General features: G+C 44.2%; 1 protein-coding gene across 1 annotated transcript in view; it reads right to left on the reverse strand.

Annotated features, from left to right (window-relative positions):
- Positions 1-4,775: 4,775 nt before the first annotated feature.
- Positions 4,776-27,222, reverse strand: part of LOC147891563 (30-kDa cleavage and polyadenylation specificity factor 30-like) — a 59,332-nt gene continuing 36,885 nt past the window's right edge. Inside the window, exons 5-7 of the mRNA XM_087387988.1 lie at positions 15,906-15,974; positions 6,729-6,815; positions 4,776-6,366 (exon numbers count right to left, since the gene is read on the reverse strand). Coding sequence (XP_087244114.1) covers positions 5,302-6,366; positions 6,729-6,815; positions 15,906-15,974 — 1,221 coding nt within the window. The 3' untranslated portion in view covers positions 4,776-5,301. The remainder of the gene's footprint in view (positions 6,367-6,728; positions 6,816-15,905; positions 15,975-27,222) is intronic.

The raw sequence follows: 27,222 nt of genomic DNA on the forward strand, positions 1-27,222 counted from the left end.
CCTGCTTGCAAATTTCCATCTCCCGCATGGTTCACGAGCCATCATTGCTAGAAATCACCATATGTGAAACTTTTTGCAACATCGTGGCAACTATTGTCAAATATGCTTCTTATACATATAGAGCCTCGAGTAGCAGATTGTGTTGGTGAAGCAATCCGATAGCACATCATTCAACTTGGCTAGATACAGTGTTGGTGTAGTCTGAATTGTTAGAAGAATCCACTTGTGAAGGGGTACGCCGAGGTTTGGAGCAACCACTACCTCTACAAAAACATACAACAATTGCACCTTCATGCCTCTTATGTCTAGAATTTTGCATATTTATAATGAGGGAAGTGATACCACCATATTAATGAGATTGGCTACCTCATTGAGATTATCCAGAGGAGGTATTTGGTTGAGAGCCATGTGTTTGGCATCTTTTAATAAAACGTTCTTGTAGTACAGATCAAGAGTGAAGCTTAATGGCCTCTTAGGCTTAACTAGGAATCCATTTTAAGAACCCAGCATGGCTTGTTTGAGGGTGCTAGCAATAGTAAAAATATCTTGACTGTTGTGGATCACAAACAACAAAGCAAATCAAACCGACTACTTCCCTTTATCATAGGCACACTTAATATATGGTCGATGCACATTCCATAGATCTAATATAACTAGACTCTCTCTTCTCTTTGAGGCTGATGATGTTTTTTGCACCAAGTATAATGCCATAGGGCATGAACACCTATGCGGTTCAAAAGTAGACTCATTATCTTGGTCATTCATGAGGAGAAGAAGCATGCTTTCATTGATTGGAGCCAATAGCACCATGTGCCCATATCCCCAGACCTGTGGGCAGCATCACTGAGCATAATTTGTAGAAACCTTGGAGGAATGAAAGGATCCGTGTACATATCAAAGACTTTGGTGTTTTTCATGTGAGTAGTAGAAACCAATACTTGGGCCTCTTGTTCTATGAGTGAGGGAGGTATAAGCATGCCACAACCAATATTAGGGGGTGTAGATAAGGAGGATCTCCCAAAAATAGAAGGAATCCTTTGTTGTTTGAATAAGGGGTCATTATTTAGCTTCTTTCCATATAAGTTGTAGAATCTAGGCATGATAGAGGGATAATTGTGAATCCAATCTCTCTAAGCGACCTCATCCTCCTTCATAATAGTATCCAAAGCTTTAATTAGGTTCTCGCTATGTTGTATAACCAAAGTAAAACTCAAGAGATCCAAGGAGTACAAGCAAAACCAAGCTAGTACATCTAGAAGCATGAGGAGAAGTTTTGAATCTGAGTCATTTTGCGACATGCTAGGATCATTGCCTAGTGGAATTCCTAGTGGGAAAAGCACAAAAATAAACTTTTGCACAATAATAGGAGGATCAAGGAGGCTGTCTATATAGCCAAGAGAAAAGCCTCCTTGTGCAAGCCATTAAAGTCCTGTTAATATATAGTAAAAGAGTTCCAAATACTTAGAGGGGAGCAGGAGGAAAAAATACAAAGGTAATCCTACACCATTAGTGTGGCTTGATGAAAACAATAGAGCAACAGAATGATATCCACAACAAACAATAGACAATTAAACTCAAATAGCGGGCATGGCAACAAGAAATTTTACAAACTTGGAAACTCACAAATATAGAGCTACTACCTTCATCCATCCAAGAAAGATATGGATTAGTGAGCCCACAAGGAATGCAAGTGTCATAGGTAGACCCTAGACGTCATGCATCTAAATAAAGACCAAGAAAAGCTAGTGAAGTTTCCTTTTCATTCAACATGCTATCAAGTGTAATAGGACTTGGTCCTTCAAACCCAAAGGAAAGTTGCAGCAAAAGGTGTTACAATTGGTTGTAATGGGTAGTGTACTAGTTATGCAAGGGGCTACAACCACTCATCCATATGCAAGAAAATGGTTAGTACTTGAGTGACTTACATTTCTATAACTTATGTTGGAGTTGTTTAGAGTTAGAGTAGTAGTATGAAGATAGTAAATACTAAAGACAGAGCTAGATGTAATTGAAAGGACTAGCTATGGTAGCCATGTAGCAAACATGGAAAGTTGGATAGGGTATGAACCACATAGCAGGCTCATGTGTTCAATAAGTAGGGGGAGCACTATGGTCCTTTATTGAAATTTCATATGTGCAAGATGAATGTGGTCATAAGTTACCACATTGCACCACAAGTAACATGAAGACTATTAAAAAGATGAAACCTATTTGCCACCAAACTCTATTGTGTGTTCCAAGAGAGCCTTATGTCATGAAATCCCATTAGTATAGAATAGAAGAAATGTTCCATTTTTTAAATGGAGAAAATGCACTGCACTCCTAATATAGAGTAGGTACAAGGGGATCGAAGGAGAAGGGATGAGCATATTGAATCTTAAGTTTAACCAAATGGTGGATAAGGGAATCATATCATGATATAGACATTATCCAATAGTTTTCATCAAATGTATGTGGGAGAGGTTGAGGAATATTCGATTGGGGTTTAAACTCGCCTCTCACCTTTTTCGTTCTTATATGAAGGCTTTCATTAAATCCTAGTGAAAAGGGATTTCTCTTGGAAACCAAGAGAGACACTTCCCTCTAGCTTAACCCGTATGGTAGTCGTCGTCTTCTTGTTTAACACGTATTCTTGGGCTTACCTTGATCTAAGTGAATCACCCATGCAAACCTTAGGAGGTATAGACAACCTACGTAGGCTCAATTTCAAACATGCTCGAGTGAAAATCCAATGTTCCAACGAGGTGGTGTATGCAATCCAAGTAGCGGTTGCATGACACAAGGACTATAGGCAAACATTTAGAAAATCCAAGGACCATGATGTGGTCAACAATAATTTGAAGATGATTAGCAAGTGTTAGCTCAATGAGGATGACATCCCCAAGTTAATTTGATGCAATCAAATTTGAGTGAGAATTCTATGACCAAATTTATGTTTTAGTTGATAAGCCATTGGCTACCATGAAGATGAAAATTGCCGACTATATTACATGTTATACAAGGGTAACAGAGAAGACGATTTCCAATTATTAGATCTTTTTGTAGTTGTTTTTCCTACCGAAAGCACCTTGAGGTGATTGCAATAAACATGTTTGAAAAATTGCACCAAACAAAAGCTAGCCTTACAAAGAGTCAATAAAATATGCCTTCCAACAAGTCATCCACTTTCACTTTCTATTTCCTAATTCACTCATATATCCACCCTTGCATTAATGCCCTTCCTTTCACCCCTCTCCTCTCTTTTAGTCATCTTCTCCCTTTCTAGGCCTCTCCCTTCCTCCACTCTCCATTGTTTCCATGCCTCTTGTTGTCCCCTCCCCTTCCCTTAGTTTGCATACCTTTTCTTCCTTTTTCACTTATTTGCATCGTTATTGCCGTTCATAATATCTCATTGCAATCGTTGTAATCTCAGCCCCTTTGTGTGTTTACCCTTGCAAAAGTGCAAAGGCCTCTCTATACACGCATAAAATGTCAAGCTCTATTTGCAGGATTGGCTTTGCAAGGCATCATATAACCTAGAAGGATATATCTAATTCAAACAAGGCCATATGACTGATTGCAAATTATCCAATCATGTGCAAATGAGGTGACCATTGGGCTGAAAGTTGACATGCTTCTTGCAACGCTCCTTCTCCATGAAATCAGGGACATGCTTGCAACTTGCAAATTGAGAGTTTCTATTCAATTGAACTTTCAATATTGTATTTCTATAGGCACTTTGTGGGCAAGCTATGAAGAAATCCTTGACAAGCACTTGAAAAGTATATTTTTATGCATTGGGAAGCAACAAAACCCAAGAGGAGCTAGTGAAAACACACCCAAGAGGTGCTAGTGAAAACTCATGCAAGGGCTTCATTAAAAAAGAAAATACCATGGGATGACTAAGCACCCATAGGGATTTGAGATCGTGAAATACATGTGGGATGCCATTGTAAAGGAAGGACATGTTATAAAGAGATTGACTAATTTTAGGAGGGGATCCTTATCCAAATCATGGTCCTTATCCAAATCTCTTATTCCTTGATATAAGCTAATTAGAATAAAGTTTACATATTATTGTATGTTCCCTCCACGAAGGTCTTTCCTAGCAATAAAGAACTCCCCAGAATGTAACTTTAATCATCATGTATTGACAACATAAAGCCATAACTGATTTACAAGGGCTGTATGCAGCTCCCGTAGGTCTTTCGTAGCAATAAATAACTCCCCAAATGTAGCTTTAATCGTCATGTATTGACAAAATAAAGCCACAACTGATTTACAAGGGCTGTATGCAATGATAAATCCACATGCACTAACACAAACCAAAAATCTAAACGATACAATGTTCATAACAAGGAAATTGATCATGTCCCTATAAATAAGTAAAATGGATCTGTGTTAAGATATATTTTGCTTGTACACATAATTATTAATTATTAGTTTGAGAGGGTTTCTTCAAGAAATGCATAATTTAGGTTGAGGTCAACATGGCTCCTTCAGTTAAAAATGCATTCTCAAAGGCTTTTATAAAATCACTTACGAACAGATTGAAGAACCATGCTTCAATCGTCATGACAATGTAACACAAGGGTGTGAATCTGATTCCTTATCAAACTTCCCCATTTTCATTTGTTGGAGACTATAACACAGACAAGCAGGAATTTTAAGGTATAAATGTAACATGGCACCTAGGTGAAGTGCAGAATGATGGAATTCTATTTCATCTGTCGGAGACTATAACACAGAAAAGCAGGATTTTAAAGGTATAAATGTCACATGGCACCTGGGTCAAGTGCAGAATGATGGAATTATATTTCATATAGACGGCAACCAGTGCTGGAGCCGCAACAAAAAAATACATACTTTGAGAGGGTGCCAATGGATACAGTTTACATGTGGTTGTCTGTCCAACTTCATGGCTTTTCTTTTACTAAAGGTAAGGTCACATCCTGCTCCCCTAGTGGGCAATGTAGGAGGCTGTCTTTTGTAAAGCTACAACGAATGCAACTGCAAAAGAAGTAAACATACGAAGAGCTTGTACCATAGCCCAAGAGGCAGTCTTTTACATCCAAGAGCACGAATCATATGGTACAGTACAAATTTTACCATTGGATTTTACCTATTTCAAAGAGACAGTCAGCAATGGTAAAACTGTGTGTAACAGGTTTTCCCTGGATGGCAATTTACATTTAAGAAGAAACACTCGGATTTTGGGTTTACACAGGTAGAAAGATTTGAACAAAGTGCACCAAACATCCCCCTAAGAAAGCAGGTTCCATCCTGAAGCCAAGCCTGATTCAGACTCAATTTTATTGGTAGTCAATAGGCAACCTCCAAAGGATCTTTTCCTACCCATTGGTCTCCTTGGTCTATATGTTGGGCCCATGTTGCTTCAGCAGTGACACTTTCTCCTTGAAAATCACGTCGCCTCTTCTTGCCTTCACCGTGTCTAGACCTACGAGGAGCTTCATCTTCACTTGAACTGTCATCATTATCTTTAAGAAAGGAATTATGGACAAAACCCCCTTCTTGTCGTTGATTTGCCTGCACAGGAGCATGTATTTCCATTTCACTCATCCCTGAGGTTTCCCCCCTGGCAGGAAACCGTTTATTAAGGGGCTTTCCCATGTTTCTTAGCTCCCCACCACTAATCGATCTCTCATTTCCCAAACTCTTTTCATTCCTCCGCCGCCGTTGCTGATCAGTTAAACCACGCCTTCCCTGACCACCGGTTTGAGGTGGCCGGAAAGGCATTCCACCTGGCCTAGTGTGCCGTCCCATACCTGGGCCCATAAAATGCGGCCTTGACGCTGCCATTAAACTTGGTGGCCCTACTCCAGCCATCAAAGCTGTACCGGGAGGTCCCATGATTCCAGGGCCATTATGTGGAAAGATCCCATTTGGAGGTGGTCTACCTGGAAATACCATCCCTGAGGCAGATACAGGTCCATCCATGGGCCCAAATCCCATTGCTGCCCCAGCCCTCAGACTGGAGAAATCTGGGCCACCAAATCGTGGTATTGGATGGTAAGGATGATAGCTTCGACCTGGTGCAGTACCAAGCATATTAAAGCTATCCGTGGATCCTGCTGGAAATCTGTCATAATTTAATGCAAAAGTGTCACCTGTGATATTTCTTCCCCTAACCCCGGTACCCTTTCCAGAGTGTCCCACTAAGGTCCGTGACTCCCTCCCCATCGCAGATCTTCCTCTATTCTGCCTTGCTGTTTGACTGGAACTGTCATTGTCATTGCTCTCTTCATTCTCCTGGTCTTCATCTAGATCCTCAAATGGAACAATGTTCGGGTCCTCTGCCCCCTGACCAGAACTTGCTCCTCGAGCCTTCTCTTCTTCTCGTTTTGATTCCAGCTCCCTTGCAACTTTCTACGACCATGAAACAGTATAGCAATGGTGTGATTAGGAACTAAAACAAGAAATCTCTTTCATGCTCACATCAGGGTAAATTGTGTGGATCATATTATCGTTCATAAAGTACACTTTCCTCCGCAAAGCTTTGACTGCAATTTGGAAAATATGATTGTAATACTTGCTCGCTGAGGAGCCATCGTCATATAACACATAAAATGTAGCACGTAAAAAGTCTATTCACTATGACTTCGTAAACCCCTATTAATGACCACAAAGAAGTAATAGTATCGCATAGCAGCTTCCCCGACCAAGTATGAAAAACAACACCCTCTCATGTTTCGCCTACAATTGGAGAAAAGATGCATAAAAATGCTTACCATTAGATCACTGTCTGGTTCCATATACATAAGACATGCAAGATGATTGCCAACAGTAGGCTCCAATTCCTGGCAGTCCCTACTAATCTGAGATACATGCACACCACAAACAGTCATGAAGAGAAGTATATATCCTTTGACAAAGTTAGGAGAACAACTGAAGTCAACTGGCAGACATGGAAGCCTTAAGGGGAAATACTCAGAGATGCTTTATCCATCCAGATTAAATCAGACGTGACATGAATTCAGACTGCAGCTCCTGTGCATGCAAGCAGTTAAGAACAGCCAAGCATTCATATCGTCAAGCTATGATACACACACATAATATAATACGCATATATACAAACATATATATATATATATATATATATTGCAATGAAGGAGGCAGGGGATGAATTGGAGAAGGGCCAGAGATGGCAGAAAAGAGGGAAAGAGGAGAGGGGAGAGAGATTGGGAGAGAGAGTGTAGGCAGCACGTAGGAGGAAGGAGTTGGGAGTAGATAGGATTAGATGTCACATCAAAAGTACACAAATAGGGGTGGATGGGGACTTATATAGTCCCTCCGCATTTCCCACCTAAGAGGCCTCTAAAGGTCCTCTAAATTGCCCCTTTTGCCCCTTCATTACAGCCATCCCTTCCCACAGAATTTTGCCGTCAAAATTTCACAGCATGGTTGTCCAAAAAGAGTGCAGCAAACAGCAGCTACTAATCAGCCCGGTAGGAGATAGGGGTGGTCCTAGTCAATGCTTTCTGGTTGCCATGAATTTTCATCCTCAGGGAGTCCCTGCCACGTGATAAGATACTCTATGTAGACCTTGTTGCAGAGTACATGGTCTCTGAAACCCACGATGCGCTCTGGAACATAGAGGATGTGGCCCTCCTCATCCATAGGTGGCAACTCAGGAAGAACATAGACATGGTGTCCCACAAGTGGTTTTAGCAAAGACACATGGAAAACATCATGGATCTTGGAGGTATTGGGTAGCTCCAACTGATATGCTACCTCTCCAACCTTGCGGATGATCCTGTAAGGACCGTAATACCTATGAGCAAGCTTTGTGTTGGTATTACCTTTCAGCGAGACATAATAGTTCTTATGGAGCTCAAATGCACATAATCTCCCTCTTTGAAAGACAAATATCTCCTACTTTCATCCGCATATTTCTTCTGCTTGGCTTGGGCATCCTGCATATTCTTTTTTGCCAACTGCAGGAGGCATCCATCCTCTCCAAGTCATTCCGTGCTTGCCGATTTTTCACAGCCATGTCAGCAATTGAAGAAGGCATCCCTACCTTGCATCCGTACATTGCCTCATACGGGCTCATGCCAATGGAGAGATGCTTGGTACTGTTGTAGTAAAATTCAGCAAGTGCCAACCATTTCTTTTCTGTACTCAACATCAAAATCACAAGATTGGACTACAACCAACCACCTCTTCTGCTTATAGGACAAGTTTGACTGGGTGAGGAAGAATCTAAGCGTCCTATGATCTGTTTTCACCTTACTCCCGTACAGATAGTGGTGCCATTTCTCGAAAGCATGCAAGATAGCCAACATCTCCTAATCATAAGCATGGTAATTGAGTTCTTTGGCATCAAACTGCCTGCTTTCAAAGGCTATTACCCCATGTTCCTGTCTCACAACAGTCCCCAATCCTTTGCCACTGGCCTCTGCCTCCACAATGAAAGGACGCAAAAAATAAGGGCATACCAAGACAAATGCATGAGTGAGAGCAAATTTCAGGTCTTCAAAGCTGTGTTGTGCTACCTTTAATCATCGAAAAGCATCCTTCTTCAAGAGGTGAGTAAGAGGAGCTGTCCTCTTGGCAAATTTGCGAAAAAAGCGTTTGTAGAAGGAAGCAAGAGCTAAAAATCCTCTCAACTGAGTGGATTTTGTGGCTGTGGCCAATCTTTGATGCATTTCACCTTTGCGGGATCCACCCGAATGCCACGTCTACTCACAATATGCCCCAAGTACTCAACTTCCTTTGCCATAAAAGTGCATTTACTGGTTTTTGCATAAAGTCGATGCATCCTCAAAATTTCTAGCACCTGCTTAATATGCTCCTGTCTATCTTTGCTGTAAATGAGGATATCATCAAAGAAAACCAGCACGTATAAAAGAAGTGGCTGCAATATCTTGTTCATCAGCGCTTGGAAGGTGGCCGATGCATTAGTCAATCCAAAAGGCACCACCTTGAATTCATATAAGCCCCGTTCTGTGCGGAAAGCCATCTTGTGCTAATCTCCTTCTTTCACCTTGATTTGATGGTAACCGGACCTCAAATCTATCTTCGTGAAAAACTGAACACCCTTGAGTTCATCCAATAGGTCATCTATCCTAGGGATTGGAAACGTGTTCTTGATAGTGGCCTTATCTAGATCCCTGTAATCAATGCACATGCAATACAATCCATCTTTCTTCTTCACTAGAAGCACCGGGGAGGCAAAAGGAGACGCGCTATGAGAGATAAAGTTCTTCTCAAGCAATTCTGCACCTGTATTGCCACTTCCTCCCACTCAACCTTAGAGAGACAAAAATGGGGCTTTGTTTTTGGGCTTACTCGCAGCCAACCTCTAGGACAATGGCATGCTCCGCATCCCTCTTGGGAGGCAATTGGGATGGCATATCAACAAATACATCAAAAAACTCCGAGAGCAACTGTTGCATATCACAATCCTCAACACGAGGAATGCTACCCCCCTAAGTATTGACACATTCAATGCATAGAAGGCATGCTTCTTCCTGAGCTCTCTGGCCAACTGCCTTGCTGAAATGATCTGCAATTTAGGAGTGGCAATGCCATGCAATGCTATAGTTCTACCCTCGTGCACAAAGCTAAGTGATAGGGCATTTAAGTCCATGCTGATTTCGCCCAATGACTTCAACCAATCACAACCTAGAACAGCATCTATTGGGCCCATGTCCAGTGCCAAGAGATCCCCAGTAAATTCATAATCTTCAGAGAGCTTGATCCTTGCATCTTGGCAGCAAATTTTACTGATCAAATGCTGTCCATTTGCCACCTCTACTCTCAGCCCATGATCAATCTCAGTAGCAACCAGTCCCACCTTTGTCTTACTATGAGTGCTACCGCTGTCCACAAGCATGTGAACAGTCCTGCCATTAATTTGCCCTTTCAATCTAATAGTTCAGCACGTTTGGCACCCATCAAGGCATGAAAAGAGATAGCATAAATTGTTTGGTGCGCATCCCAATAGATCTCCTCCTCTTCTCCAAGAGCATTTCCACTTGCATCCTCTCGCACATGAAAAGGCATAGCACCCTGATGCTCCACATGAAAGGCTGTAGGCCAATGGCCTCGCATGCCACAGGTGGGCTGAGTGTCATTGGATTGTATACCATGCATATTATGTTTAATAGCACCACCGGGATCAAAGGGGAAATCAGCCCCCTTCGTGGCTCCAGTATCTGAAGCTTCTTCCACGTCCTGTGGATCCTCTGAATCGTCATGAGTGGCATCTGAGGTCTCAGAAGCATCCATTAAATCCTCATCATCCTATATCTCAATAATCATGCTGAGTTTTGCAGTACCATTGTTCCGCATTTTGCAAACTTCCCAATGCTCAGGAGTCCACTTCTCACCACACTTAAAGCATAAGTTTGCCCGCTTTCTGTTGTCCATAATAGCCCTGGTGTGTTGTTTAAATTCTGATTTTTCATTTCCAGCACTTGGCTTAGCTCCTGGCTTAGCATCAAATGACATGTATGGCTTAGCATATGGCATCTTGCTGCTTGTAACAGTAGGAAGCCTTGGAAATGGTCTTCTGCTCAGCCTCATTTGCATTCCCATATGCGCTGCCCGCTGTTTTGCTGGCATACACCTCTGCCAATTGAGCTACACGCTAAATTGTTTGAGGGTTATGTGCCTTCACATTTGCAACGAGAGGACTCAATCCTTGGATGAGATGCATCAACTTCCCTCTCTCAGATACGTCCTGTACAAACAAGGAAAGTCTCCAAAAGTGTTGCAAGTACTCTTGGACGGTACTAGTCTGCGACAATGAATAGATTCAGCTAGATATTGCTTCAGTATGAGCGGGGATACAAATGTGGTGATCATTAACTCCTTGAACTCCTTCCATGTGGCTGGCCTCTGAGGCGAGTCCCTCATATAACGCCACCAAGTATGTGCATATTCTTGCATGTGCATACCCGCAAAGATTATGCGGTCCTCATCTTGCTTTGGGTAGAAGCAGAAATAATCTTCTAGCTTCGTAAGCCACTCCTCCAACGCATTAGGCGTGTGAGTGTCCCCTTTGAACTTATGCACTGTGAGTTTATCCTTGATATCCTTGGCTGCATCTTGTGTTGGGAAGTGTGGGCATCATCACGCTTGAGGTTCACATAATTGGAAAAGGACATCTAAAGTTTGATGGCCTCAGGTAGGGCCTTATATGAACGCAAGAAATCTGCCAACATCTCATCAAAAGTGGCCTAGTGGCCACGACTAACCCCCTGCTGCGTAGTGATGTTGCCATCTGATGCATTGGTTATGTCTGGTTGTATGTGCTCAATAGCAGAGCGACAGGTGCATGAGGCCCTGGCTAGGCCTCTCTGCCAAATGCATCTCTCTAGAATGGTGGCATGCCAAAGGGCTGAGAACAGGACTGACCTCTCTCCTCAAGGTGTGGGCTGCCATATCAACCAAAACCAGCTCCAGGCATACTCGTTGATGCAGTGGAAGGAGCACTAACCGGATGCATACCAACGGGTCGACCCAAAAGAGACGAATCAGTCTGCAAAGATGCAAAAAATTGCGACCTAAAAGATGGCCCGACCTCTTGCAAGAAGGTGCTCTGCGACACAGAGAATGCATCATCCAAGTCCAAATAATCCCCATGCTCGGGTACATGCAATGGTCCAGAAGACTGATGCTCATAGGCATGGCATGCATCTGCCATAAAACCCTTGCGCGGAGTAGAAAACACAATCTGACTATCTATGTGGTCCCCTTGCTACGGTGCGGGCAGCTTGCCCTTGTCCTGCATAGCCTAGCTAATCTGTTGCTCGAGCTGCTGTCCCATATGGGCAAGAGCCGTATCCTACATAGCCATGGCCGTGGTAAGCTACTGGCTGAACTCCTGTCTGGCGGAAAGCACCCTGCAGCATAGAAGCAAAGGTATCCAAAAACTGTCTCTGCGCTGCCAGCGCTTCTCGAGATGCAGGAGAGAGAGGTTGAGTTGTAGGGATCTCTATACCACCAGTGGATGCACCCATTGTGGAAGGCAATTGCTCATGCTAAGCAACCTCATCACTATCATGCAATGTATCCGGAGGGACACACTTGGGTGGCATGGTGGTTGTCCGAGAGAGAGAAGCTCGAATGCAGGCAATGAAATGGACTCAAAGAAGTAGATAGCAAAACCCTGTTGTAATGAGTACCTAATATGGTGAGTAGAATAACTTTTAAAAATCTGATCGCGAAGCTCAAGAGGACAATTGATGAAGAGGCTTCGAAATGGAGTCAAAATGACTCCAAACGGGGCTAAGAAAGGACCCTAAAAGAGGTTTGAATTTTGCTTTTGTTTTTGTTTGGGCCGGGGGGGGGTTCCCTATGTCACCTAGGACTGTAATGACAGCACTAACCTAAGACTATTAGGACACTGATTTAAACTAACCTAACCCTACCTTTAACCCTAGTTAGCACTAACCCAACCTAGGCCCAAACTAACTAAACCTAAACCTAACCCACTAGCTAAACTAACCCTGGTTAAAATCTAACCTAGGAATTAAAACTTTGCAGGCTAAGGTTTGTAGGAGGCCGAATTGGGCGACGGGCGAGGTGGAGGCTGGGAAGAGAAGAAGGCGCAATGCTTTTGCAAGGCTGCGCGCTAAGCTAGGCGATAACCGAACGGCATGGGCAAGCGTTGGGTTGATAGACGATCCGTTTGTCTGGTTGGAGCCCAGCTTGCTTGGAGAAACTTGTTCTCCTCTCACAATTCCGCCCTTCATGCAGCTCAAGAGCCTCTCTTGCTTCCTCGATATACCTGCAGCAAGGGTCTCCGTGAGGATTGGATTTGCTTATGCATTGTTGTTCTTTATCTAACCGTCGATGATTTCGTTTGGTATCGCAAAGTCCCTCGTCAGGGTCACGGATCTAGCGCATGCTTCCCAACCAACCGTCAGTCGCACTATGGTACGGTGCTTGCTTGCTTTTGCTTGCACTATGGTACAAGCCCACATAGTTCACGATTGATTGGCTATGCCACGTTGTGCGCTGCAATTCACGATTGATGTCTACCGCTTGAGTTGCTAGTGGTGAGCTAGGCTTTGGCATTGACATTAGTGTGCTGTTGGAGTTGGGGATGAAGGTGAAAGGGAGGGAAAGCAACGGAGCTCTAATACCAATGCAATGAAGGAGGCAGGGGCTGAATTGGTGAAGGGCCAGAGATGGCAGAAAAGGGGGAAAGAGGAGATAGGAGAGAAAAGAGGAGATAGTGAGATAGGAGGGAAAGGGGAAGAGGGAGAGGAAGAGATAGAAAAGGGGTAAGGGGAAGAGAGATAGAGAGAGAGATTGGGAGAGAGAGTGTACGTAGCACATAGGAGGAAGGAGGTGGGAGTAGATAGGATTATATGTCACATCAAAAGTACACAAATAGGGGTGGATGGGGACTGATATAGTCCCTCCACATTTCCCACCTAAGAGACCTCTAAAGGTCCTCTAAATTGCTCCTTTTTCCCCTTCATTAAATATATATATACATACATATATAATATAATACATATATATACATGCATACACATGTGCGCGTGTGAGTGTGTTATAGATTTCACCCAAAAAAAAAAGTGTGTGTTATAAAAGCAATGTACGAAATGCTCAGAACTCCTAAGACTCTTATCTTCTATGATACGTCAATCAAAAATTGTGTGCTCTTTTAGCTCCAATTGATCCATTGCTTCGACTTCCCTTTCATTTTCTAACCATGACTCTCAATATTCAAGTTCTTTATCTTGGATGGCTAGCTTTGATTTTGCTTCGACCTTTGGAACCTCAATCGAGAAAATAGATCCTTATTGGCATGAATGGATTGTGGCCCATCTCCTTCATAGAACTATTGAGTTCAAGCCTAAGACAACTTGGGGTACAAGATGCAAGATGGTCTTCTTTAAGACCTTCCTTCTTCATTTATATAAATATTTACACACACACACACATATACTTATTTATTTATATTTATGTAGACTTTTTTTTTTTGTGAGAAGAAAGCTTTTATTTCTATATAATAATTACATTCATAGCTGCTTCAAAAAACGAAGTAGCTACTACTCAAGAAAAGATCTCAATATAGGCTGTATACACATCCTGATCAATCAAACGAGTCTGAAAACAATCGTAGAATGATTGTTGCAGAGATCGTTTGAAAAAAAGAAAGGATGAAAATAGTGGATCACCAAAGACTCTATGTAGACACACAAAAACACACACACACACACACACACCTTCAAGAGACTAGAATATATTCAATTTAACAAGTGACTATTTTCATAAAACAAGCACATAAGGTAGCTGCCGGGGCATATATGCTGTTTGTTGACTGAAATTTTTTGAAGCTCCACCAACCCCAAAAAAAAACTCACATAAAACAATAGTCTGTACCTATCATGATCGCTTCCTCCTGTCCTCCTCCCCTCCTCCTCACATTACATCGAAATTAGACGTATAGAAAGCCCATCCACTTAAACTCTCTAGACTATTCCCCTTCACTCATTTACACGGAACGTTACCCATTTCAAAAACTGACCGCTCTCACCATCTTGGCAAACATGACCATTCCAACACACATTATATCATACAACTCCTCCCAAACACCTTTGACCTTTAGGATTTCTATCTCATCCCAAAGCTCACAGAACTAGTTCCCCTTCTTCTCTAGACTGCATAACAAAGAGGGGTTACAGCTTCACACATTAGAACACCCTTTTGCACAAACTAAAGTTCAACACACACACACACACACACACACATGTGCACGCGGCGCACACACACACGTGTATTGTTACAACGAATTTTGAAGGACGTTCTCGTGGGGAGTTGTAACCTCTCTTCGTTATGGAGTCCAGAGGAAGAAGGAGAACTCTGTGAGCTTCGGGATGAGATAGAAATCCTAAAGGTCGGAGGTGTTTATCACACAACTCCTAAACACCTCTAACCTTCAGGATTTCTATCTCATCCCGAAGATCACGAAGTTCCCCGCCTTCCTCTGGACTCCATTACGAAGAGGGGTTACAAATTCATACACTAGAACACCCCTTTGCATAAACTAAAATGCATTGTAACCACACACACACACACACACACACACACACAAAGATAGATTGTGATACATATTATATACATGTATATGTATCTATGTATGTATGAATGTATACATGTACATGTATTGTTTATTTATTTTTACTTTTATTTATATCTAGGAACATGTTTACACTCATCCTCTAAAAACACAATAGAGTGTGTAGATTCCAATCTCATGATAGTGACAAGGTTAAAAACCATAAACTCCATCACGCATAGCAAAAACTAGCTACTATGACATCCCCAACAACATCACAGTGCCCAATATAGTATAAACATATGCTCTCACACATACAAATCCATATGCATACATATAATATATACATACATGTGTGTGTGTGTGTGTGTTTTATTTTGAGTACTAGTTTTGAGTCTTGAGTTTGAGATTTTGAGCTTCTTAGCTTAGCATAGAACTCAGCAAGGACCCTAGCGAGCCCTTGGCCTCAGCCCACAGTGGCTTGTATGGGTTACTCTTTTTTATTGTACTCTTGTCTCATAGGCCCATGAGGCCTCCCGAAGACGTAGATACATCTTTTTATCTTCCTTTCCCTCTCTCGCACGCGTGCTCGCTTTGTGTGTGTGTGTGCGCAGCACACGTTGCATATCGATGTAGTTTGCCTTAACCAAAACACAAACAGATATTGACCACGATATCGACCTGAAACTCCTAGAGTTGTACCTATCTGTAATTCACACCCTGAATAGTGCGGGAGCAAAGATGTTTGGTTTAATCTGCATTCAATGAATCGCATTTGGCCGCACAAACACAGAATTTATACAATTCTCAATCAGTATTACCATTGCATATAGGCACAACTTTTGTCACACTAACAAGAAACCACACATGTGTAGCATACCTTAACAGGAAGGTTCTCATTATAAGGATTTCGCAAATGCCTGGTGTTATTGAAAGAGAGCTCGCATAGCTGCACCATAAAGAAGAAGAATAAATTATCCCTCAGAAATCTCTCTCTCTCTCTCTCTCTCTCTCTCTCTCTCTCTCTCTCAAGCTGCTGTAATTTCTCTTCTGCCTTGCAGCCTCACCCGCTGCTCTCTCCTCCCCCACCTGCAGATCTTCCCTCCGTCGCTGCTCTGCCCTCTGTCCTGCAGCTCCCCCTCCCGCTGCCCATACAGCTCCCCCTCCAGCTGCTCCCCCCCTCCCATTTTCTCAGCTCCTCCATCAGCCCTCCATCCCCTCCTATTGCTCCCCCATGGTCAGCTCCTGTACAGACCATAATGGGGGGGCCTCGCTATTTGGCCTGGCCCACCTAAGGGGCCCTTTTTACCTGTGAAAAGACAAGGGGGTAGTAGTTGCAATGGGGAAAGAAGAAAGAGAGACAAGCTCAAGAAGGAAGACAAACTTCAATAGGTTATGGGAGAGATGAGTGAGGCATGGATGAGATAATCGCAGTGGGATGTGGGAGAGATGGCTGATGAGAGGGTGAGCTGAAAGGAAAGTCGAGTAATGTGGGCCTTTTGTAGGATCGATTGAAAAAGAGAGAGTGCAGATTGCAAAGGAGTCGATAGATTAGCCGTCACGTCAAAACTAGGATTATGGGAAAAGGAGTACAAGGTACAAGTACCTAGACCTAGGACTAAGTGTCCTAGGTGTCACATAGGACTAAGTGTCCTATGTGGCCTAAAAGGCACTAACACTACAAGTGCCTATACTTATGCCTACAAGGCACATACCATGGCCTATAGGGCATCACTAGAACCACCAGGAGATGGCCTACAAACCCCCCTCCATGGGATGGGCTGAAGTATTCTGGAAACGTCTCAAAATACATGGTATTTTCTGGTCATGGTGGCACATGTTCATCCAAAAGGATATAGCCACCTATGAATGTACAAGGGATAACAGATCATGTAACAAAGGGAACCAAGTGTAAAGCCTGTCGGAAGACTTCGAACTTGGGACGAGGAAGTGCCTTTGTAAACATACCTGCTATGTTGTCCTCTGTGGAAAGATAGGACAACTCTATGTCTCTTGCTGACAACCGCTCCCAAACATAATGATAGTGAATTTCAATATGCTTGGTACACGCATGAAACACTGGGTTACGCGCAATGGCCAAAGCACTCTGGCTGTCAGTGTAGACAATAGTGGAGGATGTCTGGCGAATACCAAGATCTGTAAGTAATTGTCGAAGCCAAACATACTCTACTGTAGCGGTGAAAGCTGCCCTGTACTCAACCTCACAGGTAGATGTGGCAACTATTGGTTGCTTCTTGCTAAGCCAAGAGATACATGAATTGCCAAGCAAAAAACAATTGCCAGTATGTGACACTCTGGTGCAAAAACATCCTGCCCAGTCACTATCCATGTAAGCATGCATGGTAAGTGAACCCTAATCACCATAGAAGAGGGCTAAATCCTGAGTGCCTCTGAGATATCTGAAGACTCTCTTCACTACCTGCCAATGCTGTGAACTGGGCATGTGCATTAATATGCTGAGCTGAGATACTGCATACTGTAAGTCAGGTCTGGTGTGACATGAATAAATAAGGCATCCAACAGCCTACTGATAAAGAGTGATATCACATGGTGGGCTCCCATCATGAGCTGAGAATTTGAAGCAGGGGTCCACTGGAGTAGAGATTGGCTTGCAATCCTCAAACTGAAAACGATCAAGAAGCTGTCCAATATACTTGGACTGAGACATCATGATACCCCCCTCAACATGAGCAAACTGAATGCCCAAATAATAGTGGAGCTGTCCCATGTCTGACATTTCAAAAACCTGCTGCAAATCAGCCTTGAAAGCTGCAATTTGCTGAGTATTTGGGCCCGTGATGAGCATATCATCCACATATAAAATCAGCACTAAAAAATCAAATCCACTCCCGCGGACATAAAGAGTGGGTTCTATGGGACTATTCTGAAAACCAAGGGATAGTAAGTGTGCATGAATTTCGGCATACCATGCCCTGGGTGCCTGCTTCAAACCATAAAGGGATTTTCTAAGCCAGCATACCTTATTTTCAGAATTAACAACCTCAAAGCCAAGAGGTTGTGTGACATATACTTCTTCTTGCAGATCCCCATGAAGAAAAGCAGTCTTGATGTCAAGTTGGTGCACTTGCCAATGATGATGGGGCTGCAATGGCAATGACACATCTAATGGTAGTAATCTTGGATGTGGGAGCAAATGTCTCCTCAAAGTCAATGCCTTGTTGTTGGGCATACTCTTTTGCAACAAGACGGGCTTTGTATCGATCTATGCTTCCATCAGATTTCCTTTTTAATTTGTAGACCCACCACGTTCCAATGGCACGCTTGCCGGGAGGGAGATCTACTAATTCCCATGTGTCAATTTTAGCAATGGAATGTAACTCAGCTCTCATTGCATCCATCCACTCTTTGCTGTCAAAAGCATCTTTATGGCACAAAGGCTCTTCATTGCAAGCTGTAGCAAGGAGTGCAAACTCAAGAAAGTGACCATGCTGTCTATTCCCTGATCTTGTCCGGGCAGCAAAAGGCTGATCTTGTTTGCTGTCCCTCAATGCATCAAGAAGCCATTTGGGAACTTGCCTTTGCTATCTATTAACAGCTCTTTCTTCAATGACTGCATCATGAATAGTGGGGTCATTTGCATCATGAATAGTGGGATCATTTTGTGCCAGAAGAGAAAACTGCAAATCAGCATGAGGTAGTGGCTCATTATTGCTTGGTGGAGGGCCTACACGAGGTTCATGTTGCTGGTCAAAGTCCTCTTCTAAGGATGGCAGAGGTAACCAAGATTCAAAGGCATCAAACATTTGTAGTCCACAAGAGGAGAAGCTGAATGTTCAGCAAAGATTACATCTCTACTGACAATAATCTTCCCAGTAATTGGTTGGTATAACTGATACCCTCTGCTCTCTTCGCTGTAACCAATAAATATGCATTTGATTGCCTTGTCATCAAGCTTATATCTCTGCTGAGATGGTACATGAACATACGCAAGAGACCCAAAAACTCTCATGTGTGAAAGTGAAGGCTTCTTGCCTTTCCATGCTTCATAAGGTCTAACAGACTGCAATGCCCGTGTAGGTGATCTATTCAGCACATAGTTGGCACACATCACTGCATCAAGCCAAAATTTATTGGGCAAAGACTTGGCCTTAAGCATGCATCTGGCCATCTCCATTGTGGACCTGTTTTTCCTTTCAGAAAAAGGATTCTGCTGAGAAGTGTAAGGAGTAGTACATGAGTGAATAATGCCCCGTGAAGACAGAAATGCATCAAACTCCTTTGACATATACTCACCCCCCCTATCTGTGTTGAGGGTGACAAGCTTGCATCCTGATTCATTCTCAACCATATTCAGCCATCTCTGAAAGCATAAGAAAACTTCAGATTTGGCTTTTAAAGGATATATCCAGCAATATCTTGTGAAATCATCAATGAGAGTCGTGAAATACTTGTACCCCCCAATGGCATTTGTCCTCATTGGGCCACAGACATCACTATGCACTAGCTGCAATTTCCTTTGTGAGAGTTTTGGACAATTCTTTTGAAAAGGAAATCGATGCATCTTACCCAAAAGACAACCCTCACACACATGTTTGAAAACTGTGTGAGTTTGAGGTACATCATTTGCCATCTGCTGTGAATGTAGCTTTGCAAGAGCTCTATAATTGAGATGGCTTTGCAAGAGCTCTATAATTGAGATGGCCCATTCTCTCATGCCAAAGATGAGTTTCAGCAAGCTGTGAATCTGAAATAGCCAATGCTTCAATAGAAAGTGCAGCTGAGTGATAATCAAGGCGACAAAGCCCTTTTTCCAAAGTGCCAGTGAGAACTATGGCATTGTCATCACGAAGATCATAAACTAGGCATCTGTAGCCATCAAAAATAACTCTGAAACCTGAAGTGGCAATTGCTGAAATTGAAATCAAGATGACTTGGGAGGAATTGCAGCTGCTATGCGCAAATTTTGGCTTGCCCATAGGCTTGGAAGCCTTGCCTCTTCCTGTCTGCTGTGAAGCAAATGCATGATCAGGAATAATGGCTTGTCTATTAGCTCTACTTTGCTCTTCCTGCAAAAGCAAAGTAACTAGCTGATCAAAAGAATAGTGGTCTGGATTACCCATGGCCACTAATCGAAGGGTTGTAGCAAACCCTTGATATGTATATGGCAGTCCATTCAATGTGGTACTGACAAGCTGTGAATTTGGCACCACCTCATCAATGTTGGCAAGTTGTTCCATGAGGTCCTTGACCTTTGTCAGGTATGCATCCATAGAGTCACCTTCATTCATGCTGACTTCCTGTAATTGCCTTCTCAAATATGCAACACGTGCCTCATTGCGAATCTGATAGAGAGAAGCCAATTTATCCCAAGCATCCTTTGCTGTCCTGCAAGACCGGATGTGTGGAATAATGATTCTCTTGCATGATAAAGCAATACATGAATGTGCATTTGCATCTCTTGCATCTCATCTTGTTTGTTCCTGAGTTCGAAGAGTAGTAGCAGGAGAGCTAGAAGATGAGGCATCAGGAGGAGTACCCCCTGTAGAGGGACCAGCAGTAGAGGCAACCACTGTAGCATTGGCTGGCCTCAGATCAACCCTAGAAACAATATTCCACAAATGCTTTGCAACAAGAATATGTTTCATGAGATAAGACCACATCGGATAGTTGGTGCCATCCAACTTATCATCTTCACGAAGAACGCTAAATAGATCTTGATTGTTCCTAGCCATAGCAAATGTGATACCCTGAAAGAGACCTGAAAACCCAAAAGCCTCAAGGCTATCACTGCAAAAAGCTAGCTGTCCAAAAATGACAGCAAATATCTACAAATTTCCGACCCAAACCAAAAGGGCAAATGCAGATCTGACCCAAATGTGACTGTGGCACGCAATGTTCACTGCAAAAACAGCAAATCTGGCAAAAGCCCCAAATTTAATAAGGGCAAATAGGCCAAAAAGAGGGCAAATGCAGAAAAGCCCCAAATTTTACTGAAATTTTTGCAAATGTGACCCAATGTATGCAAATCTGACTCAATGTCCTGCAAATGTGACTCAATGTTCTCCAATCTGTCCCAATGTATTGGAATCAAAAGAGAAATTGCAGACCAAATCCCAAAAAATAGTCTCAAGGCTTGCAACTGCAGAATTAGGACTTGCTTTCCACAAATTGACTGCAAAAGTGCACCTTTCCCAGAGTATAGACCTCAAGATGTAGGCTTTCCAAACTGTTGAAATAGCTTGGGAAGATTTCAAACAGTAGAAGGAGGATGAGGATGGCAAAAGTCCTCAAAAGCCCAAATTTTTGAGAATATACTGCAAATAATTCACACGTGCCAAACCTGTACCAAAATCCCGGGAATAGTACGATCTGTACTGACAGAATGTATGACTGTACAGTAGTTGTACGGAGCATGTACAACTGTACGGAGGCTATACGGATCAGGTGTGTTGAATCCAACGTACAACTGTACGGTACGAATAGTACGATCTGTACTAATGCAAGTACGAGGCTAGTATGTTGGTATGGAGACTGTACGGATGTAGGTACGAGATTGGTATGCAGGTATAGTGCTTGTACGGAGATGTACGTAGTGCAATACAGAGCAGGTACAAATGTACGGCGACATAGGTACGGAGTTGTATGGCGAGACTGTACGCAACGCAGATATGTACAGCGACGTAGATATGACTGTACTGGATTTGACATAGGATCCGTACGTGTATGAACGTCCGTACAGTTGTACGGACTGTACGGAAAAGGTGTGCAGGAAGAAAAATCTACCTGCTCTGATACCACTGTAGGATCGATTGAAAAAGAGAGAGTGCAGAGTGCAAAGGAGTCGATAGATTAGCCGTCACGTCAAAACTAGGATTATGGGAAAAGAAGGAGTACAAGGTACAAGTACCTAGACCTAGGACTAAGTGTCCTAGGTGTCACATAGGACTAAGTGTCCTATGTGGCCTAAAAGGAACTAACACTACAAGTGCCTATATTTATGCCTACAAGGCACATACCATGGGCTATAGGGCATCACTAGAACCACCAGGAGATGGCCTACACCTTTGTGTATCACCTCTGGTAAGGGTGACCTGAGTGATGAATCGAATAAAGAATCTGTGACAAAAGAGGTCAATGACAGACCACCTGTCATGGATGTAGATGTAACTGTAACTGTAGGTGTAACTGTAGATGCAGCAGCGGCGGGACCGAAGTGGATCCCGCCAATGAAGATGTAGATGTGGCTGCAGTTGTAACTGAGGCTGTAATAGACCCCGTCGATGCGGATGTCTTATGGACCAACCTGCTATCCACTCCAAGCCCGCTCCGATTGAAGCACTTATTGTTATCTTTGAGTTTGAACCAGACATGGAAGATGCCTTCGATATGTTCCTCAGCGCTCTTCCAGAAAGTTAGGGTCAACTCCCTGGACAGGCTCATTGAATACAATTCACCTTGTTTATGGAGCTAAGAGTGCTTTTTTGGCTTTGCCTCCAAAAGTGCCATCTTTACTTTCATAGTTGCAGTATTTGATTGTGTTTGAGAATGAGGAGAGCGTGGGGGAGTGACCTATAATGAAATAGGGTGGAGAGGGATGAAGAGGCTTCGATGTGGGCAGTACACACATGGGCAGCATACAGAATATCCCTTTCGTGGTTAACACAACCCATGCTTTAGGGAGACCTGTCCCTCACAGGAGGGCCATGGTGCTGGCCATCCCATGGGCTACACATGGGCATTGTCAAGGGGCAGATGTCTGAGTGCATAGGCCTGCATATAGGCACGCATGTAGCCCAGACTATGGGCAGAAATTGAGCAGGCCTGAGGGGGTTTATAGGCCCAACCTGCCAGATTTACAAACCAGCCCATCTGTACAAACTGGATCGTCCAGTCTATGGGGGCATTTTCAGTCCCTATAAAAGGCCTCCATTTTAGAGGGGCGTTGGGGGGGGGGGCAATAAGGTATTCAGTCTAGGCAGTTGCAGTCTGCAGATCTGGCCTCCAGCAGTGCGCAAAGGCACTAGAGAAAGCAGAGAAAGACAGCAGATTACAGCCAGCAGATCCAGCCCTCAGAAGTGCACCAATGTACTGTTGGAAATAGAGGATAGAATCACTCACACCTCACTTCCTATCTAGCTCATACAACACTCAGAAAAACTGAAAGAGAGATGGGACAAAAACTCAGATATATTCCTCCACAATTGTGGGCAACAAAAGCTCAAGGGTGAGCACGTACAAACAGCCCGAGTGCTGTCAACGATGCTGAGCCTCTTCCTCTCCCTGTGCGCTTGCCTATGTGCAAGGCTGTAAGTGCAGGTGATGAGGAATGAGGGGAGAAGGGGTGGCTTTCTATAGGAGGGGCTAGGCCCCCTCAATCTGGCCAACCAGGGAGTCGGCTCCCTGTCCAAGGCACCGACCTGCCAGCCCACAAACCGACCTGATTGGTCGGTCGGCCTTCGCTGGCTGGTCAGGACAGCTTAGGCCAGCCCTATTTAAGAGCCCATAAGCCCTGCTTTATGTGCTGCTGTTGCAGCTGCCAACTCCACCCGTGTGCAGGTCCAAGAGCGCCAAGGATGCTGCGCCATCTTCACGCTGCAGCGTGGGTTCCCTGCCAGGTAGGTCTTCTGCCTTTTCACCTTCCCCTACCCCCTATGGTCTCCTGCCCCCTTTTCCCCTCAAATCGGGGTCTCACAGGTGGGGCAGTCACCTTCTAACATGTACTAGACAAGGAGGAGACTACAGCAGCAGCAGCAGGGTGCAGCAGAGGCACAAGCAGCAGCAGAAAACCCTAGCACTAGTGAGGATCTCAGGTGTTAAGCAGATTACAGAGGAGCATAAGGAAAGCTGATGGAGACTTTTGGGCTCTCTCATAGCCACTGAAGTCCTCAACAGAGGCGCACAATAGGAGGAGGGAGCAGCAGATTAGGGCAACATTTTGTGGCCTCAAATCCAGCAATTGTGGACAGCACCTGCTGTCCACATAGTGTGAGTGTGGTTTGTCAGTGCACCAATTTATAAGTTTTGGGTCCTTTCTTGGACGTTCCTATTCAAGTATTGTTTGCTATATCTTGCTGTCGATTCCATATCTGAGCATGGTTGACATTTAAATGTATGTGTGCACATCCTGAGTAGGATCTAGAGTTTTCAGGTGTCATCTCGTAGGCAAGTAAATTTTCTGCTATGTGTTCTAACAACATGGTGCCAAAGGCTAGGACTTGAGCTAGACATACATGTTCAGCTATTACTCCAACATTGGATGCCTCCAAAGAATTCAAAGCTCTTGTTCAGAAACAGAGAAACAAATATATCAAAATTCTCTGATGTGATCATGAAGGCGAATACGAGTAAGATGACTCAAATGCATTTTGCAAAAATTATGGAATCAAAGGATGACAATTCAGCTGCAGGCAGCCTCCGTAGAACAATGGAGTTGTTGAAAGAAACAAAGAAGAGAGTGATTTTAGAATCAACCAGAGTCCAAATGCATGTTAGATGAGAATAAAATATCCTTTTTCGACAGAACCTCATGCAGACAATGGCCTATCTCATGAATAGAAGTCGTATTGTAATCTTGCAGAATATCATTCTAGAAGAAGCATTTGTGGGTATCAAGTCCACTGTCAGTCATTTAAGAGTGTTCGGCTCATTAACTTGTAGATGAGATCAAGAACAGCTTGATATCAAATGCATTGTCTCAGTAGTACAGTTATTCACTCCTACACTGACAATAATCTTTCCTTCTACTCAAACAATGTTCAGCCCCCACAATACCAGAAATTGTGGATAAAGCTACAGCTAGAGCATAGTTGCCAGCTGAAACGGAAACGGCAGAAACGGAAATGGAAAAAATGCCAGAAACGGAGTTTTCGGCCCGAGCCGAAACGGGGAAACGAGAAAAGAGAAAAGGCAATATAGTACAATTTATGTGTAAAAATTAAAATTTTATACATAATACAATTATGAATATAGTGCTTAAAGAGGAGAGAGAGAGAGGGTAGAGGACTCCTCAAGGAGGTCAGAGGGAGTATGAGGGGTAGTAGGAGGAGAGTGAGGGTAGAGAGAGGACTCCTCAAGGAGGTCAGAGGGAGTATGAGGAGTACGAGGAGGAGAGTGAAGAGGGTAGAGGAGAGTAGAGGGTAGGAGAGTGGAGGGTAGAGGAGAGTAGGAGAGTGGAGAGTAGGATAGAGGAGGGTACAAGAGGGTGGAGGGTAGAGCAGGCTGCGGCTGGCGGGTAGCGGGTAGAGGGTAGAGGGTAGAGGCAGCACACAGAAGCGATGAAAAGAGGCAACAGGCACAAGAACAGCGCAAAACCGCAGTTAAGGTTTCCCCAAAAAACAGGGAAACGGAAACGCCGTTTCGGCAGTTTCCATTTCCGTGTCTTAATGCGTAATTGGTGAGGAGAAACATGGAACTGCCCAATTGAGTTCCTCAAGGAAATGTTCTCAATTCTATTGCGTGAGCTGCTGCTGCTGCGCCGCCCGTCGCCCTCCCCACCGATCTCCGCCTCAGCTTCTTCCACCCTCCGCTCGCTGCGCCCCCATCAGTCCCGTCAGCTCTGCCCCTCCGCCTCCACCTCTGCCCCTCACTTCCCTCGTCTCTTCCACCTTCCCCTCCCCCCCCGCCTCCTCCCCACCCTCTTGCCTTCTCCTTCCCTTCTTCTCTCCTTCTTTCTTCCTCCTCCTCTCCCTCCTCACATTCTCGTCCCCCCTCCTCTTACGCCTTTCCCCGCCCCCCCCGCCCTCCTTGCCCTCATCCTTCTTCCACTTCCGTCCTTGCTCCCTCCTTCACCCCGCCTCATCCCCGCCTCCCCCTCTAAAGCCCCTCCTCACCCCTCCCTTTTTTCTTCTTGAGACTGGACCGTTTCTATGTTGGGGACTGGGCACTACACAGAGACGGCTCTACCAGGATTTTGGCAGGTACCACAATGTCAGACCACTCTCCAGTAGTTCTCCTATCACTCCTCCTCGGCCCAGTGGGTGCAGCAGGGGGATACGATGACGAAGCGGGTTTTTCAGACCACTGGGCCCCGATCGATAGGCACACAGTTGCAGCGTCTCTGTGATTTGCAGGGCATCATGCACACTGACCCGCAGAGATTTTAGACCTGACCACAAGTTTTTACAGCTAGCTCTTTCAGACGGAGAGTAGTTTGATATCATGTTCTGACAGTAGTCTCGCAGGATTTATGCAGCAAACTAGAGGAGCCTTTCATAGATGAGGAGCTCTAGGAAGCCCTAAGGCTCTCCCGACCCAGAAGTGTCTGGGTTAGGATGGCTTGACTCCAGCCTTCTTCCGAAACTTCTAGGAGATTATATCCACCCCTTTCCGTTTAGCTTGCCAGGAGATATTTGACACAAGCTCCCTCCCTCAGTCCTTGAGCAGAGGGTGGATTTGTTTGATCCCGAAAGGGGGAGATAGGTCAAACATTCAATAATGGAGACCAATCACTCTACTAGATATTGCATACAAGATCCACCAAGGTCTTGAGCTTGCGGTCACGGCCCCATCTTACCGACATCATTCACAACACACAGACCGGGTTCATCCAGAAGCGCAACATCTTGGACAACATCTTCACGTTTTGGGAGGCAGTGGATCGGTCCAGGGAGGAGTCACAGACGTTGGCCATCCTCTTGGATTTTGAGAAGGCCTACGACAGGATGGAGTGGTCCTTCCTGAAGGGCACTACACGGAGATTGGGTTTCTCAGACCGATGGGTCAGAGGAGTTTCAGCGCCTTATACGGGGAGCTCTAGTCACATGGTTATCGACGGACACAAGGGCGAGGCCTTTCCTCTCTCTCGCTTGGTCCGCCAGGGCTGCCCACTCGCTCCCTTCCTCTTCTTGTTTGTAGCGGAGGCCTTGGATCACAAGTGGCCGGCCTCATAGGGTTGAGGATCCCAACCAGACAGGAGGAGCTGCTTGACTCGGAGTTTGCAGATGACACGGCCTTGTATGTTGAGGGCACCACAGTGAGTCTAGAGAGAGTCAAGGGCACCCTAGCTATATCTACTGTGAGGCCTCGGGTGCGCAGATCAACTCGACAAAATCTATAGGTTTTTTCACAGGCTTTGAGGAGACACAGGAAATCCGTAAGTGGGAGAGTTACTTTGGCTTCATATGGATACCACGGGGCCAGCCAGCGAGATACCTCAGATGCCAGGTTGGTATTGACATTACAGCAGAGCAGTAGATCGCCCTAGTCCTTGAGAGTGT

Source organism: Dipteris shenzhenensis, chromosome 17, assembly GCF_047967505.1.
Source record: "Dipteris shenzhenensis isolate YYH24624 ecotype China chromosome 17, Dip_SZ_1.0, whole genome shotgun sequence".
NCBI lineage: Eukaryota > Viridiplantae > Streptophyta > Polypodiopsida > Gleicheniales > Dipteridaceae > Dipteris > Dipteris shenzhenensis.